A 15,703-nucleotide genomic window follows, 5' to 3' on the forward strand; every position below is an offset into this window, starting at 1 on the left:
TTATGTATAACCTTATCTTTTCAATAAGCAACTAAACAATTAACAGGAAACATATAGAAGAAATGAGAACATTCAAAACAAATATAGGTCCAAAAGTTGGTTACTGATTAACCAGAGAGAGAAACATTCTTTCCCAGCATCGCCTCCTGTAGAAATGAAAGGAACCAACAAAGACAAAGTAACGGTAGAAACAGTCAACATCAACATTAATGCAATGCGAAAGGATCCAGGAGAATGAATGGTTGCTTTCATATAGTCTAGACCTTTCCTCTTCTATCAGAAATTCCATTTCCCCCGCTATAAATGCGATTCTGTTCACCACTTCCTACAAAGTGTTCTTGATCAAGTATTCTGCCACCATCATCCCAATCTCTCCTTCATAACCATATTGAAGAATAAGATAAATACAGGATATAACTGCTAAAGTTAGGAGATGGTATAAATTAAACTTTCATATATAATTTCCACTGTGGTTTCTTTCGTTGTTTATCTTAGTTTTTAGTAGCACTACTTTCTTTAGTTGGTTTTAACACCACCGAGAAAACTGCCCCAGGAAGAAGCACAGATGCCCGTCTGGGAAGGGTATGTGGATTGGAGGAACAAGCCAGCCATCAAAGGTCGTCATGGCGGCATGCTTGCAGCTTCCTTTGTTTTAGGTAAGTACTGTCTGGCGACAGTTTTCATGTTTCTCTCATTTTCGAACAACAATGTTGATATATGTAACTGGAAACCACGAGATCTTTTCGCTACGTATACTTCTTTAACTTTATACTGTTTAATCATTTTTCTCCTTCACAAAATTTTCCATATTGTTTTTGGTATGCATAACATGTTTGTAACTTTCCCAAATGACAAACGCCAGCTGCGGAGGTGTTGGAGAACCTAGCATATCTTGCAAATGCAAGCAACCTTGTTTTATATCTGTCCAAGTTTATGCACTTTTCACCATCCACCTCTGCCAACATTGTCACCGAGTTCATGGGCACATCCTTTCTCCTTGCTATTCTTGGCGGGTTTCTGGCTGATGCCTTTATCACTACTTATTCCATCTATCTCATAAGTGCTGCTATAGAATTCATGGTAAGTTCTCATCGTAATATCTAAGCTTCTATCTTTGGTGTTGGTGTCTATGTAAGTTACTCCACTATAAATTTGAATGTCACCACGTCTCAATGATAAAAAGTGAAAAAAGAAAAGAGAAGCTAAACTTATGTTGAAAGCCAGGAATGAGAAATTTTAACCACCTGTACTTTGTACTTGGGTAGGTAATCACCCTTTACTGTAATAAATAATAACATTGATTACTATCAAGAGAAAAACCACATACTCAGGATTTTGGTAGACTTTTACTCATGCAGTACAGTACTGGTATAAAGGGACCATTTTTCCATCCTCAATCAACTCAAATATTAAGGTGACAGGTAGAAGAAAGACAAAAGAAGCATGACCATCATCATTTATTGCCATTAGATGCTGGTGCACCAAACAGGAAGCAAGATTCGATTATGCTTAATCTTCTAATAACCAGATTCTGAGTCACTGTATGACTATTCCTCCGTGTAAACCAGTTAACAAGTGAAACTCCAATAAGCCAATTTTTCAAAATAACTTTTCTTCATATCAGCACGTATCAGACTTCAAAACAGCAAATGAAACAACTTTTTTTCCAAAGAAGCATGGAATATGTTAAGTTGAATGAAGTCCTGAGCTAATTAGGAAAATTGTATAACAAGCATTTTCATGCAGTTAACAAGATTATAATCACTATACTAGATCATAAAATTTAACAGTGGATTGTTTGATGACACAGGGCTTACTAATGCTCACGATACAAGCACACAAGCCATCACTGAAACCACCAAACTGCGTTATGGGAATCACCGACAATCCATGCCATAAAATTTATGGTGGGGACTCAGTTATGCTATTCGCAGGCCTCTATCTAGTGGCTCTGGGCGTAGGGGGTATAAAAGGTTCACTTCCTCCTCATGGGGCTGAGCAGTTTGATGAGAATACCCCAGAGGGAAGGAAGCAGAGATCTGCATTTTTCAATTACTTTGTTTTCAGCCTGTCATGTGGAGCATTAATTGCAGTAACTTTTGTGGTATGGATCGAAGACAATAAGGGATGGCAGTGGGGTTTAGGAGTCTCAACTGCTTCAATACTTCTCTCCATCCCAGTTTTTCTTCTTGGTTCACCCAAGTACAGGACCAAGATTCCAACGGGAAGCCCCATTACATCCATGTTCAAGGTATACTTAAGAATAAGTAGGTTACACTAATCATTTTGTCGTTATAGTTTTCTTCTATTTCATCTTTTCCTTACACAGTAAGCTCAAAGTTACCCAAGACTTAAGCTTTGGTCATGACTCACTACAGAAAACTTTCTGCTGTACACAACTACAACACCCAACAAAAAAGTTGTCCAGGAATTGAAAGTAATTGTTTTCTCAGTCAGGAACTAAAAATTAAAATAACACAAGTATAAAGACCAAATTTATTCAACCGAATAAATAACAGGTACTAAAAGTTTTCTAGTCAAAATAAAATGCTAAACAATCTGTTTGGAATTTGCTGTGAAGGTTCTTGTTGCAGCAATATGCAACAGCTGCAAATCCAGGAATTCGAGCAATGTTGTTATAAGCATGGCCACAAGTCCGTTGCATACAACTGAAAGGGAAGATGGAGAAGAATGTAAGACCAGAAAAGAGGTTGTAGGCCAAAGTCTAACTGAGAGCCTTAAATTCCTTAACAAAGCAGTGATAGAACCAGTTCACCCAATGTTAGAGTGTACAGTGAAGGAAGTGGAAGAGGTGAAGATTGTGATAAGGATTCTTCCCATATTTATGTCCACCATAATGCTAAACTGTTGCCTAGCTCAGCTATCTACCTTCTCAGTCCAACAGTCAGCCACTATGAACACCATGCTTGGTTCCTTCAAGGTCCCACCAGCTTCTCTACCAGTGTTCCCTGTCGTCTTCATCATGATCCTTGCCCCACTCTACAACCACATCATTGTTCCATTTGCTAGAAAAGCAACCAACACCGAAATGGGGATCACACATCTACAAAGAATAGGGACAGGCCTATTCCTTTCCATTGTGGCAATGGCTGTGGCAGCTTTGGTGGAAACCAAGAGAAAGAAAACAGCTGCAAAGTTTGGTTTGTTGGACACAACCAAACCCCTCCCAATAACATTCCTTTGGGTGGCCTTACAATACATTTTTCTAGGTTCAGCTGATCTTTTCACTTTGGCTGGCATGATGGAGTTCTTCTTCACAGAGGCACCATGGAGCATGAGGTCCTTGGCAACAGCACTGTCATGGGCCTCACTGGCGATGGGGTACTTTCTCAGCACAGTTCTTGTGTCCACCATCAACAAGGTCACAGGAGCTTTTGGACATACACCATGGCTTTTGGGTGCCAACTTGAATCATTATCACCTTGAGAGGTTTTACTGGTTGATGTGTGTTCTCAGTGTACTCAACTTCATTCATTTTCTCTTCTGGGCCAATTCCTATAAATACAAACACCCAGCAAAGCCTGGATACTAGCTAGAACACACCTACGTACATACATATATACTGCTTCTTGTAACTTGATAACTTCCTTCCTATTTTCTGGTCGCCCCCAATGACGAAATAATTAGCAGTTTCAGAATTTACCTTTATCATGCCAATGCTTACACCAATGTTGGTTCCACTCTACTATTTGTACCCACTTTTAATTTTAAATAAAGTAATCCATTGCCCGTTATGAATGTGATGATATCGCCAGAATCAAAGCTAAATTTTATATTCTCCTTTCAACTGTTCTCATTTTAACTACTTGGACATCTAATGATGAAGTAAAATGGTTTAAGGAAAACCCATGGTGGAGCTAACAGTTTGGATCATTTCTGCAATATTTGAATTTGGTTGTGGATATTATAAAAAACAAATTAAATATATTTTTATTTCTTCAACGAAATTAGAAATAAATTTTATTTTAAACTTTAATATATATTTTAATTTTCAAACTTAAAATCTAATATATATAATTTTTTTAATTTAATTATGTTAAACTTTTTTCACATCTCAAATATATTTTGGAATCACATTATAATTTTTTTTGTTGACATTAAATTAGAAAGTGCAAATAATTTAAATATTATTGTAAAACTCATTTGATATATAAATAAATTTAACATAATTGAGATAAAAAAGACTATATTTATTTATTTTTAAAATTTTAAACTAAAATATATTAAAATTAAGACAAAATTCAATTTTATTTTAAAGTTGAAGAATTAAAAATATATTTAAACTTAAAAAAATAGAATAAAAGAAAGTTAATATTTTGTTGTTTAAACATTTTAATTTTATGCTGAAATGAAAAAAAAAAAATACATCCCACACTCTCAAAACTAAGGAGGGAAAATATAAGCTTCAGTTTATAAAATCAGATAATGTTTTTAATACAGAACAATAGACTCCATTTTATTTCTTCATCAAATCTATCCCAAAGATAGCAGACTCTGCTAGTTTTTTTCTTTTTGTATTTTTTTAAATTAAAAAGTTATATAAATTTAAAATAAGCAAAATATAAAAAAAAATTAATATAATTTTTTAATTTTTTAAAAATAAAAAAGGTATAAAATTTAAATTTTGAAATTAAAATTAAAATTAAAATTAGATAATTATTTGTTGTAGTTATTAGAAAAAAAAAATTACTTAGTAAAAAAAGTTTAGTTTTGAAAATAAGTTAGTAACAGATGTCTAATAAACAAAGAAAAAGAATAAGATGAATTAAGGGAATTGATTTGAATTAAATTTGGAAAATGTATATTTATATAGATGAAATAATTTAATTTGTTCAAATTTTAATGTAATTTGTTATAGAAATAAAAATAAATAATAAGCTTGTTATAAGTGAAATTATATGTAAAGTAAAATAAAAGTTAAATATATAATTACAATTACATTTAAACATAATTAAAGACGAGATGTAGACGTTCTAATGTTCAGACATGTTTTTTTTTTTGTATTCTAATGTTTGTTACTATAAACATTTTTTAACCAACTATGATGTTTTCTTAAATCCATATATGATCTTATATTACTTGATTTAAGTTTGTCATTTGATATTCTTTTCATGTACTATTTGGTAGACTAATAATAATTGTTTTATTGGATTTTCGTTTTATTGTTTTTTTTCTTGTAATTTTAATTTTTAAGTTTATTTTTATTTCCTATTTATTATTATTTTTGACTTTCTATTTTTATTTTCTTTTCTTTTTTTAAATCTTTTATCTCACCTTTTTTATTTGCATCGAATTTTGAAGGTTTTTTTTTTAATTTTATTTAATTGGATAAAATTAGATATTGATACTTACAAATCAAGTTACAACTAAACCAATTCTTACTTATTTTATTATTTTTAACTCAATTTATTTAAATAGAAAATTATCTTTTAAAATACACATTCATTATAAATTTGTTTCATTTTCTTACCTCATCATCAAGTCATGTTATTTACTTAAAAAAAAGTTTAGAATATAATATTTTACTCATGATTGCATGTATATGTATATGTTGATGTTTATGTTTTAAAATTCAAAATTTTAATGAGATTCTTATGTTTAAATAGTTGATTTAAAATGAATTTTTGATCATTGAATTTATTAGATTTGAGAATTAAACAAGCTTAAAATATGATTTTTAGTTACATAAGTTGGATTAATTTATTTGTGCAGTTAAAGTTAGAATTTTATTCATTTAAATTGTATTTAGAGAAAATTTCAAGAGCTTTTCTACAATTTTAGAAAATTAAGAAGCACATAAATGAAATTTCAGAAACCATTCAATTAATATTTAAAGATAATTAATTTAATTTGAAAATATCAACCGAAAATACCTATCAAATATTAAATTTGTTGCATATTTCAATTATATAAGATATAGGATAAAAGATCTTATTAACAGAATATTCAGAATCTAAACACAATCAAGCCTATATAAAGAGACCCTCAGAACTCATTTATTCACTCAAACTCCTTCACTAGAAGCAATCATCCACCACTCTTCTCACTCTTATTTTACCATGTATTCTACTTCATTCATGGAGGACTAAGCTTTTAGGGCTATTACACTATAATTTCGTTATGGATTATGAGGTTAAGTTAAATTAATGTATTGTTTCTTTTGATTATTGATTTGAATTATTCTTCTTCTATGTTTTTCATCTCCCAATCATATTAAAAGTAATGATTTTTGAATCATCAGATGTTTGAATCTACATGCATATTAATTATAAGAGTTCAGAGTTCAAGGTTTCTAGGTTTGATTGAGAATTTACTTCTTTGATTGAATTTTTATTTTTGTTAAGGATGTAGTTTGATTGGTGATAAGAATTTCAACTATAATTAATTCAGAATTTATTTTGATTAATTAACTTTTAATTTGGTTAAGATATTTAAGAAGAAACATTATTAAACACAATAGGATTTGATTGAGAATGTACTTTGATTGAATTCACTGTGAATTACATTCTCAATCAAATTTTATTATGTTTAATCCTTTGAACTCATGATTAATATGCATGTATATTTAAACATCTCATGTAAAAATCATCATTTTTAATATGATTGAGAGATGAAAAACATAAAAGAAAAATAACTCAAATCAATAATCAAAATAAACAAATACATTAATTCAATTTAACCTCATAATTCATAATGAAATTACAGTAGAATAACCCTAAAAGCTTAGCCCTCCATGAATGGAATAGAATATATGGTCAAATAAAAGTGAGATGAATGGTGGATTGATTACTTCGGGTAGAGGAGTCTGAGTGAATGAATGAATTCTGATTTGTGTCTTCCTAAGTCTCTTTATATAGGTTTGATTGAGTTTGGACTCAAGATCTTATATCTTATATCTTTCGTTTACACAATCCAACCATAAATATAAATATTATTTCATTTTATATACATATAATATTTTTTTCAAAAAAATTCACTTTTTCTTTTAAATTAAAAAAGAAATTCAAAAATTATACTTGAACAATAAAATGATCTAATTTGAAAAAAGAAGTCTTTAGTCTACTCACTTCAATAAAATTAAAAAATAATCTAAAAAAATAGATTATAATACTTTGGATATAACCATATGCTAAAAAGAATATATATATATATATATATATATATATATATATATATATATATATATTATTTTTTAAGTAATTTAATTATATACAAGATTCACCTTTTCTCGTATTCATATTTTTTTCTATTTTATTCTTTGATAAATATTTTTTTAAAATTAAAATAATTATTTTATCGACTTTTTCTTTAAAGTGATATTTTTTGAATTTAATTATTTTTCTGTTTAAATTTTTTTAAATGAATTTTAAATTAAAATAAATATTAATAAAATTGTACAAATTATTTATATTTATTTCTAAAATTATAATTTTTTTTTATCATAAAGATGTGAAACGTGGTTTTACTAGTTATTGATGACAAAGATTTTTGTGAGTTAAAAAGAAGGACATGATTGAATATTTACTAATTATGTTTTTTTCTTGACTTAGACATTTAAGTTTTAAAAAAATAGGAAACTTTCAAATGTTAACATTGTTCTTTTAATTATATATGTGGTTGACAATCATGATAAATACTTTTAAATGCAATAGATAATAAAACGAATCTTTTAACTCACTGTCAAGAACTTGGATTTGATAACTGATTCACAACTAATGTATCAGTGAATGTGTTTGAATTGACCAAAGTATTTCATTAGAATCCTTCAAGGATTTTAAAATGGTGTGAAAATAGGTATTCGAGAATAAACACTTCAAAAAATTATGTAATAATGAAACCGAACTCCTACTGCAATGAAGGAGACATAATTTTGTGATACATTAAGTTGCATTTATAAAATATCCTATAATTTAAAAATACTTAAATTTCAGTGCCATTATTTATTTTTTATTTAGCTTCATATTGATAAAAAAGCACATTTAATATCAAACCAAGTCGATTAATTATACAAATATATATTTGGAAAACCTAATTTGTTATATGGTTACTTGGAATTAGGTTAGCAAATGAAAAACTTACATAATATTAATGTAAAACAAATCCAACTTAGTATATTTATCAAAATGTGTGTTTGATCTACCTCACTTTACAAACAAGCTTTTATTTGAACAATTTCACTTATGTAATAAAAACAAATGTTAACTCAATACGTTAAGAATTAATATATTATACTAATATCACCTGGCATTTAAGATAATTTAAAAAGTAAAACAATATTTTTAATTTTTTATATTTTAAAAAATATAATATATAAAGTTTAAGACTTTAAAATTCACAATTAATAATTCATAATTCACATATTTATTATGATAATAAAAAATAATAAAATTATTATAATTATTATTATAAAATTAAAATGATTTTTGTAATTTTATTGTAAGCAGTTTTATAATTAAAAAATAATTAATTTTTAAGAAATGGTGAAATATAAAAATATTAAAATTTAAAAAAATAATAATTTAAAATGAAAAATTGATAAAATAATTAATTTAATTAAAAATATTTATTTTAAAAAAATTGAAAAATAAACATGAACATAAATCTAAAATTAGAAATATTACACTAACTGTGGCATACCCTCCAAGTTCATCAGGTATAAACACTTCTTCCAGTTTATACATACTACATATTACATGGTGAATTAAAGAATTAGAGTTTAATTTCACATTTTATTTATTTATTTATTTATTTTTGTAGTTTTTTGACCTATTAATAAAAGGATTCATTTCTGGCCTAATCACGGTTTTCAGGCTTGAACTGGCTTTTGGAGTTGTCGTTGGTTGACCTGAACTTAGTAATTCGGCTAATCCGAAAATCCTCAACAGCATAGTTATTGCGTGTTTTGGGGGTTCAATTGATTGATTCAGCAAAACTGAATATTAGGTAATAATTAAAAGTTCTCTTACCACTGCAGTTCAATTTCATCTTTCAAACTTTTTTGGTCGTGTAGATATTGTTTCCGAACTCTCCGTAGTATGTGTGAAATGTTTGTTAGTGTTTACCCATTGGCTAATTATTTATTTATATAATTTTAGGGTTGGACTTTGTGTAGCCTTGTCCCACAAGTGAATTTTAAAAAGGCAATAAGTAATTGTCTAGGTTGTATCAGCAGGAGGATTGTGTAGGTAAAATCTCCTTGACGAAGTTGTGTTGTAATTCGCCTGTCATGTCAGTTAGCTTGCAATTCTGGGTTTTTGACAGACAATATATAAATTTTATATGTGTATGCCAATGGGTATAGAATATAGGGTTAAAACAAATACGTCATGATTAATGGTGGTGATGAATATGTCACGAATGGCAAGTATTTATCTACTCTCATTGTTCAAGAGCTCCTTGTTTACAATCTAAGCAACAGCTCTCCCAAGTCAGCTTTGCTTTGGAAGCCTCTATCTTTGAGGTGCCATTTTGATCCTCTGTATTTTTCTTCTAAGTTGCATCTTTTCCTGTTTCCAATTTTATGTGTTTTATGTGGTGCATGTGAGTATCTAATTATATTTTTGCTTGGAGAGTTGAGATGAGTTCTTTTGTAGAATACAAAAGCATATCCACATTAATTGCTTGTTATGTTTTCTGAGTAGTTGTCACCTCTCTTTTTCCACAATTGTGCCAGGAGAAAATTTTCATCACTGGAACAAAAGAGTCTCCCTGGAGTAGGTGAGTTAAGATAAAATGGTTACATGATTTGGATATGATTATTAAATAATCTGATGCTGAATTCCAGATTGCTTAGTAATCTTCTATGGGGTGAATTTATTAATTTGGCAAGGCTTTCTGATACTGCCTTTGATTTGTTTGTTTCTTTTCTTGCCAGTCTATTGCATTTTTTTTTCTTAAAATCAATACTTGTCTAACCAGTGATAATAATTTTGGGACTACTGTTGGGGACACAATATAATAACTAACTTATATTGTCCACTATTGTGCCTTCTTTAATTCGAATTCTCAAATACTGCTGTAAAAGAGTACAAGTTTTGGTCGTCCCTTTTACTGGTTAAACTCTTTTACCGTATTCATGTTGCGTACCCTTCACTGAATAGCTTGTAGGATTATCACAATAAGTACTAAAGTAGAGGTTTGTTGGACTTTTGTTGGTACAAACACTGGTTTCTCTCCTGCTGAGGACTGTAACTCGATGTGTTCCCATAGATTTTGCTGTTGGTTTTGCTAACGTGTGAAATAAATTGTAGTTGACCTTGTGTCCATATTTAGCCTGTATATTGGCTGTTCGTGTTTAGTCAAAATCCTTCAAATTTCTTGCGTTCAGTTCATGCATGCTACAATTGTCATCCTCAAAATTCTGTATCTTGTCGAGTTAGTGCTGATACATTCGAATATTGCAGTTAACAGCAATGGGAAATCTTTTCTGTTGTGTGCAAGTGGAGCAATCTACAGTGGCTATAAAAGAAAATTTTGGACGATTTGAGAAGGTGCTTCAGCCAGGATGCCATTGCATGCCATGGTTCCTTGGGAAACAACTTGCTGGTCATCTCTCTCTTCGACTACAACAATTGGATCTTCGATGTGAGACCAAGACAAAGGTTTTTTGTTTTTTCCTAACACTTTAACTATAACCAAATATTTTAAGCCATTTCTTGGTTTTTAATCACCACGAACATTCAGCATAGATATTTTTTATTATGTGTATTTGGTTGTCATTTCTTGTGCTTCGTTGTCAGCTAGAGGGAAGTCCTATTGCAAAAGGTAGAGAAAGGTCTAGAAAAACTATAAACAAACTACTGAAAAGGATTTCGAGCTCAATGATTAGTCTAAGACATGATTATCAACAATATACTTTACCACGGCATCATTTAGTCTATGTAGCTGTCTAGCTGACTCCATCTAGTGGGAAAAGGCTTGATTTGTTGTTGTATGTTTGTTTGTCTTTCACTAGTACCTGTTATTCTGTAAACATTATTCTTATACTTTCCCGTTGAATCAAATTTGATCAGATTAAATGTTTGTCTGCTTACAGGATAATGTATTTGTTACTGTTGTTGCTTCAATTCAGTACCGTGCCCTGGCAGAGAAGGCCAATGATGCTTTTTACAAACTCAGCAATACAAAGACCCAAATTCAGGCATATGTTTTTGATGGTATAAACCATAATACTCATTAACAGAAGCCTGGAATAAGTGGTTTAACCATATTTGTTTAACTAAGGAGAAATTTCTATTCTCATTGTAGTAATTAGGGCAAGTGTTCCAAAGCTGAACTTGGATGATGCTTTTGAGCAGAAAAATGAAATTGCCAGAGCTGTGGAAGAAGAGCTTGAGAAGGTTGTTTTTAAATGTAAAAATATTATTTACTTATAAGATGAACTGTGAATTTATGTTAATTGAATATTATGCTTTATTGTCTTCGTAGGCTATGTCAGCTTATGGGTACGAAATTGTTCAAACACTGATTGTTGATATAGACCCAGATGAGCATGTGAAGAGAGCTATGAATGAAATCAATGCTGGTATGTTATATGAGTGTTGTACGTTCAGTTTCTGCCCATAATATATTTATTCTTCGAAAGGGGTTGATTATTTTTTAGAAATATAACCAATATCTTCCTTTTCTTCGTGGTATATGCATCTACTTGTAATTTGCAAGCTCTAATTCTTGAGTATTAGATCTAAAATCTAATTTATCGCAGAAATATTGTTTAGGCATTACATTTTGTTATTTTCTCTATATTAATATGGGTCAGGTTGTGTTCATTAAATCAACTCGTGTGTATATTAACTAAATATTGTATGAAGTGCAATTTTGGACTCAAACGATTGCTTGTGATTATAGTTTACCTGTTTCCTCTGTTGATTGCTTTATGCTAACATGGTTGACTAGCAATCTTTCCTTTGGTCATGGAATGACTTATATTTTTATGCTGTTTTTTTCCCTTTATCAGCTGCAAGATTGAGGGTGGCAGCTAATGAGAAGGCAGAGGCAGAGAAGATCTTGCTAATTAAACGAGCAGAGGGTGAGGCTGAATCTAAATATCTCTCTGGGTTGGGTATTGCTCGCCAACGTCAAGCAATTGTGGATGGATTGAGAGACAGTGTGCTTGGATTCTCAGTCAATGTACCTGGGACGACTGCAAAAGATGTTATGGACATGGTCCTTGTCACTCAGTATTTTGATACTATGAAAGAAATTGGCGCTGCCTCCAAGTCTTCTGCTGTCTTTATTCCACATGGGCCTGGTGCTGTTCGCGATGTTGCTACCCAAATTCGTGATGGCCTTCTTCAGGCTTCTCATCAGTAGCTGCTATTCCATCAAGATCTTATATTTCGTTTGCATGGGAGAATGGTGAAGCTATAGCGCCTGTGGTTATATACTTGTGTTTCTGTGCAGCTTTTTGTGATTTGGTTTTAGAATAAACTGCTAAATTGATCCTCCAAAAATGATAACAGCAACTGATTTATCTTCTAAATATTTTTGGCATCAAATTAGTCCCACAATTATCTAAGACTTTACCACCTTTGTTCTAAAATTAGTCTTTGATTTGTATCTTTGAGGGATTGATTTGTTGGCCAAAATCCTTTGGAGGACCAGTTTCTTGGCATTTTTTATTTATACTTTGAGACAGTCAAGTAAATACTGTGTATTCTGTTGTCTTTATTTTGAATAATGTATAATAAAACTATCAAGTATCTGTATATAAAAGTTGTCTGGATAGTGGAAGTTGCATATTTCTTATATACCGTTGGAGAATGATTCGTTCTAATCCTTAAACTCTAGTTTCTAGCCTTCCATATTTTTGCACAAATGGAAAATGCTTCCAGTTATCATTATCTCCATTAAAGTAATCTGAAGGTTTGCTTGTAATGCAGTGCTAACTTTATAACCCAATGTGTCGCCCTTAAACTCATATCTCCACTACACATTGCTCCAACGCACACCCACGCACATGGACAATAACTTTTTAAGACTGAAACTAATGAGTTTGTTCAGTTTGGTGTTAAAACATTGTGCAAAAAAGGAATCACGAAGGAGTTTTTCACAAGTTTTTGTTTGTAATGTGTACATTACAGATGTCATCCGCACAAGATGATATAATATCGGAATAGTTATTTGAACCAGATCAACATATTGATTGATTAAAGATTAATGTTGTGTTTGGATTCAGTGATTTGTTGTTCATGTGAATGGAAGAGCGGGTGTCGACTTTGTTTGGATCTGCTGATTTGAACTGATTTCGAAGCGTTGATTTGCGATTGAGTATGAAGTCTTCGCCCTCCTGAAGTGAGGAGATCCTCATGGAAAGCCATGTCATTGTTTTGAATTTACTTCTTTCTCCCTATGATGCAATGTTATTTCCTGGGTAAGTTTTATTTTCTTTTCATTATCCATGCACGTAGCTTAGCAGAGATTCTCCTGGAAAGATTCTTGACCACTAAAACTCAACAATGGAGATTATGGCGTGGTCAATTGAGTGGTGGGTGAAGCATTGAATTGAGTCTTAACTCAACACTGCGTGAGTGTCTTTTGTATTTATGGTGGTCTTAGAGGAGTTACAAGGATGCGAAGGTGAATTGTTAGGAGATGTGTGAAGAGAGCTGAAACTATGAAGGGAGTTACAGAGTGTGTTCGTGAGGGTTGAAACTGTGAACAAAGGTTTAGAATGAGAGAAAGGATGAAGATAAAGTGTGGGAATCGATTCTATGAAGGAGAGAATTGATTCTCTCACGTATTAGATGCACATGAACACAGTGCCGAATCAATTCGTTAGAAGAAGAGAATCGATTCTCGTTGTATGAAAATCACACCAAATTGATTTGGGTAACATAGGAGAATTAATTCTCCCCTCTAAAGCTACACAATCCAAAATCAATTGTCCCCCTTTGATGCACCTAGAATCGATTCTCTCCATAACCGATTCACCACTTCATTTTGGATTCTTCATGTGTCTCCATTGTGATGATTTGTTTGATGTTTTTGTGTTGTTTTGTAAGTGGTGATTGGTGGAGGTGGTGGAGCTGATGTCCTTGTTGGGTTTAGGTGTTGGTGGTGTTCGTCGCAACCGCTGGTGGTGCTCGTGGGTGGGGTATTTCTGGTAGTGGTTCCCATTCTTCAACATGTAAGATCTAATTTTGTCTCTTTAATCCATGAACGAGAATGCCATGAATATCAATGCATGTATTTTTTATATTTTCATGAATGAATATTGATGTATGAAGATGTGATTAATTATGATAATGTTTCTATGTAAAATTGATCAAAGAAAATTTTAGTAAGTGTTGATATCTTAGTTAAAAGATCTTAGATTGTGGAATATTAGGTTATGGGCAAGAGTAAATTTCAAAATACTAATAAGTAGACCCGTCAATTAGGGTCAGAAAAATCTATAGGACCAAAAAATCTCTCGTAGAAAAAGTCCACGGAGTCAAAATATCTTCAAAAGCCCTGTGAGCCAGGACCAACCCATGGGCCTTTTTTTAGAAAAAATATTTATTTTGAATACAAGAAAAAATATAATTAACTCCTAATTTGTTACAAAAATAGTTACTATAGAAAATAAATTGAAATTTTTATAGGAGAAGAATTCTAGAATCAAGAAGCAAAAGCAAAATGAGAATATTTATTGAGTTAGATTCTCTAAGTATATAATTAAAGGATCATTTTATAAATTTGAAATTTAAATATTTAATTTCACTTTTGTTTTAGGTTATAATTTAGAAATTAACTTTCTATCTAAAATTATCCTAATTGAAATTTAAGAGAAGATTTTATCTAAATGAAGCTCTTAATTTAAAAAAAAAATGAGGCTTCTTTATTTTCTTAGAAAGCTATTGAAAAAGAAATTAAATATAAATGATTTTCTTTTTCATTTTATACTCAACAAATCATGCTCATAACATAAATAATAAGTAAAAAGAAAAAAACTCATAAACCTTGTGCAGGCTGTAGTTGTATTCGCTCATAGGATTCAATCTCGTCATACTACTCACTCAAAATGTTTACATTTTAAATGTCATAAACATAAACATAAACATACATTTATGTTATATGTTCTAATAGAAAGTTAAAAATAAATTATTTAATGTGTTAATTAAAGAATTGAAACACTATAACATTTATCATTCTTTAGTACTTTAGGTTTATTTAAAATTTTCATTTTTTTTATAAATTTTTAAGAAATTAACTTTCTTTTTATAATATATCTTATGGTGATTTTGAGAAAAGATTACCAGAGAAAAAAACAAAATAAAACATAAATTTAATTTACACAAAATATTAATATTATTTTTGATCCAAAAAATTTAGATAATAAATTTTTGAATTATTTTTAATTTTAAATAATTAAAAACAAATTGAGTGATATTTTAGAAGTGGAGGAAAGAAAACAGTGATTCGTTTTAAGAACTGTAAAAGCAGTGCAAATATTAAATCAATTTAATATGTTATTATCTCTCTTTGGGGTTATTTTGATATTATTAATTATATATAATTTTCTAATAATTGGTGTCTGCAAAGACATAATTGTATTAAAATTGACAACAAAATAAAGTATTTTTATAATATTTTAGTAAAATAAATTTGTAATACTATTTAGTTGTATAAAATTAAGTGTGTGGTTTGCAATTGTTTTGAATTATTTAAAAAAGTGGTTATTTTGAATATTAAATATTCT

The 15,703-nt window shown here is 30.2% G+C and overlaps 2 protein-coding genes across 6 annotated transcripts; both read left to right on the plus strand.

Annotated features, from left to right (window-relative positions):
- Positions 1 to 278: 278 nt before the first annotated feature.
- Positions 279 to 3,759, plus strand: LOC108339715 (protein NRT1/ PTR FAMILY 4.6). Its single transcript, XM_017576915.2, has 5 exons — positions 279 to 436; positions 554 to 656; positions 863 to 1,080; positions 1,811 to 2,251; positions 2,582 to 3,759. The coding sequence occupies exons 1-5, from the start codon at positions 434 to 436 to the stop codon at positions 3,551 to 3,553; spliced, it is 1,737 nt and encodes a 578-aa protein (XP_017432404.1). The 5' UTR covers positions 279 to 433; the 3' UTR covers positions 3,554 to 3,759.
- A 5,050-nt stretch (positions 3,760 to 8,809) lies between these two features.
- LOC108330993 (hypersensitive-induced reaction 1 protein) lies at positions 8,810 to 12,770 on the plus strand. Of its 5 annotated transcripts, XM_017565631.2 has the most exons (8): positions 8,810 to 8,964; positions 9,117 to 9,481; positions 9,695 to 9,738; positions 10,425 to 10,622; positions 11,057 to 11,177; positions 11,269 to 11,360; positions 11,449 to 11,545; positions 11,978 to 12,770. In XM_017565631.2, exons 4-8 carry the CDS (start codon positions 10,434 to 10,436, stop codon positions 12,331 to 12,333), a joined length of 855 nt encoding a protein of 284 aa, XP_017421120.1. In that variant the 5' UTR covers positions 8,810 to 8,964; positions 9,117 to 9,481; positions 9,695 to 9,738; positions 10,425 to 10,433; the 3' UTR covers positions 12,334 to 12,770. The 5 variants fall into 5 exon arrangements, with proteins under 5 accessions (XP_017421120.1, XP_017421097.1, XP_017421113.1 ...); XM_017565608.2 differs by lacking the exon at positions 9,695 to 9,738; XM_017565624.2 differs by lacking the exon at positions 9,117 to 9,481.
- Positions 12,771 to 15,703: the final 2,933 nt, after the last annotated feature.

Source organism: Vigna angularis, chromosome 1, assembly GCF_016808095.1.
Source record: "Vigna angularis cultivar LongXiaoDou No.4 chromosome 1, ASM1680809v1, whole genome shotgun sequence".
Taxonomy (NCBI): Eukaryota; Viridiplantae; Streptophyta; class Magnoliopsida; order Fabales; family Fabaceae; genus Vigna; species Vigna angularis.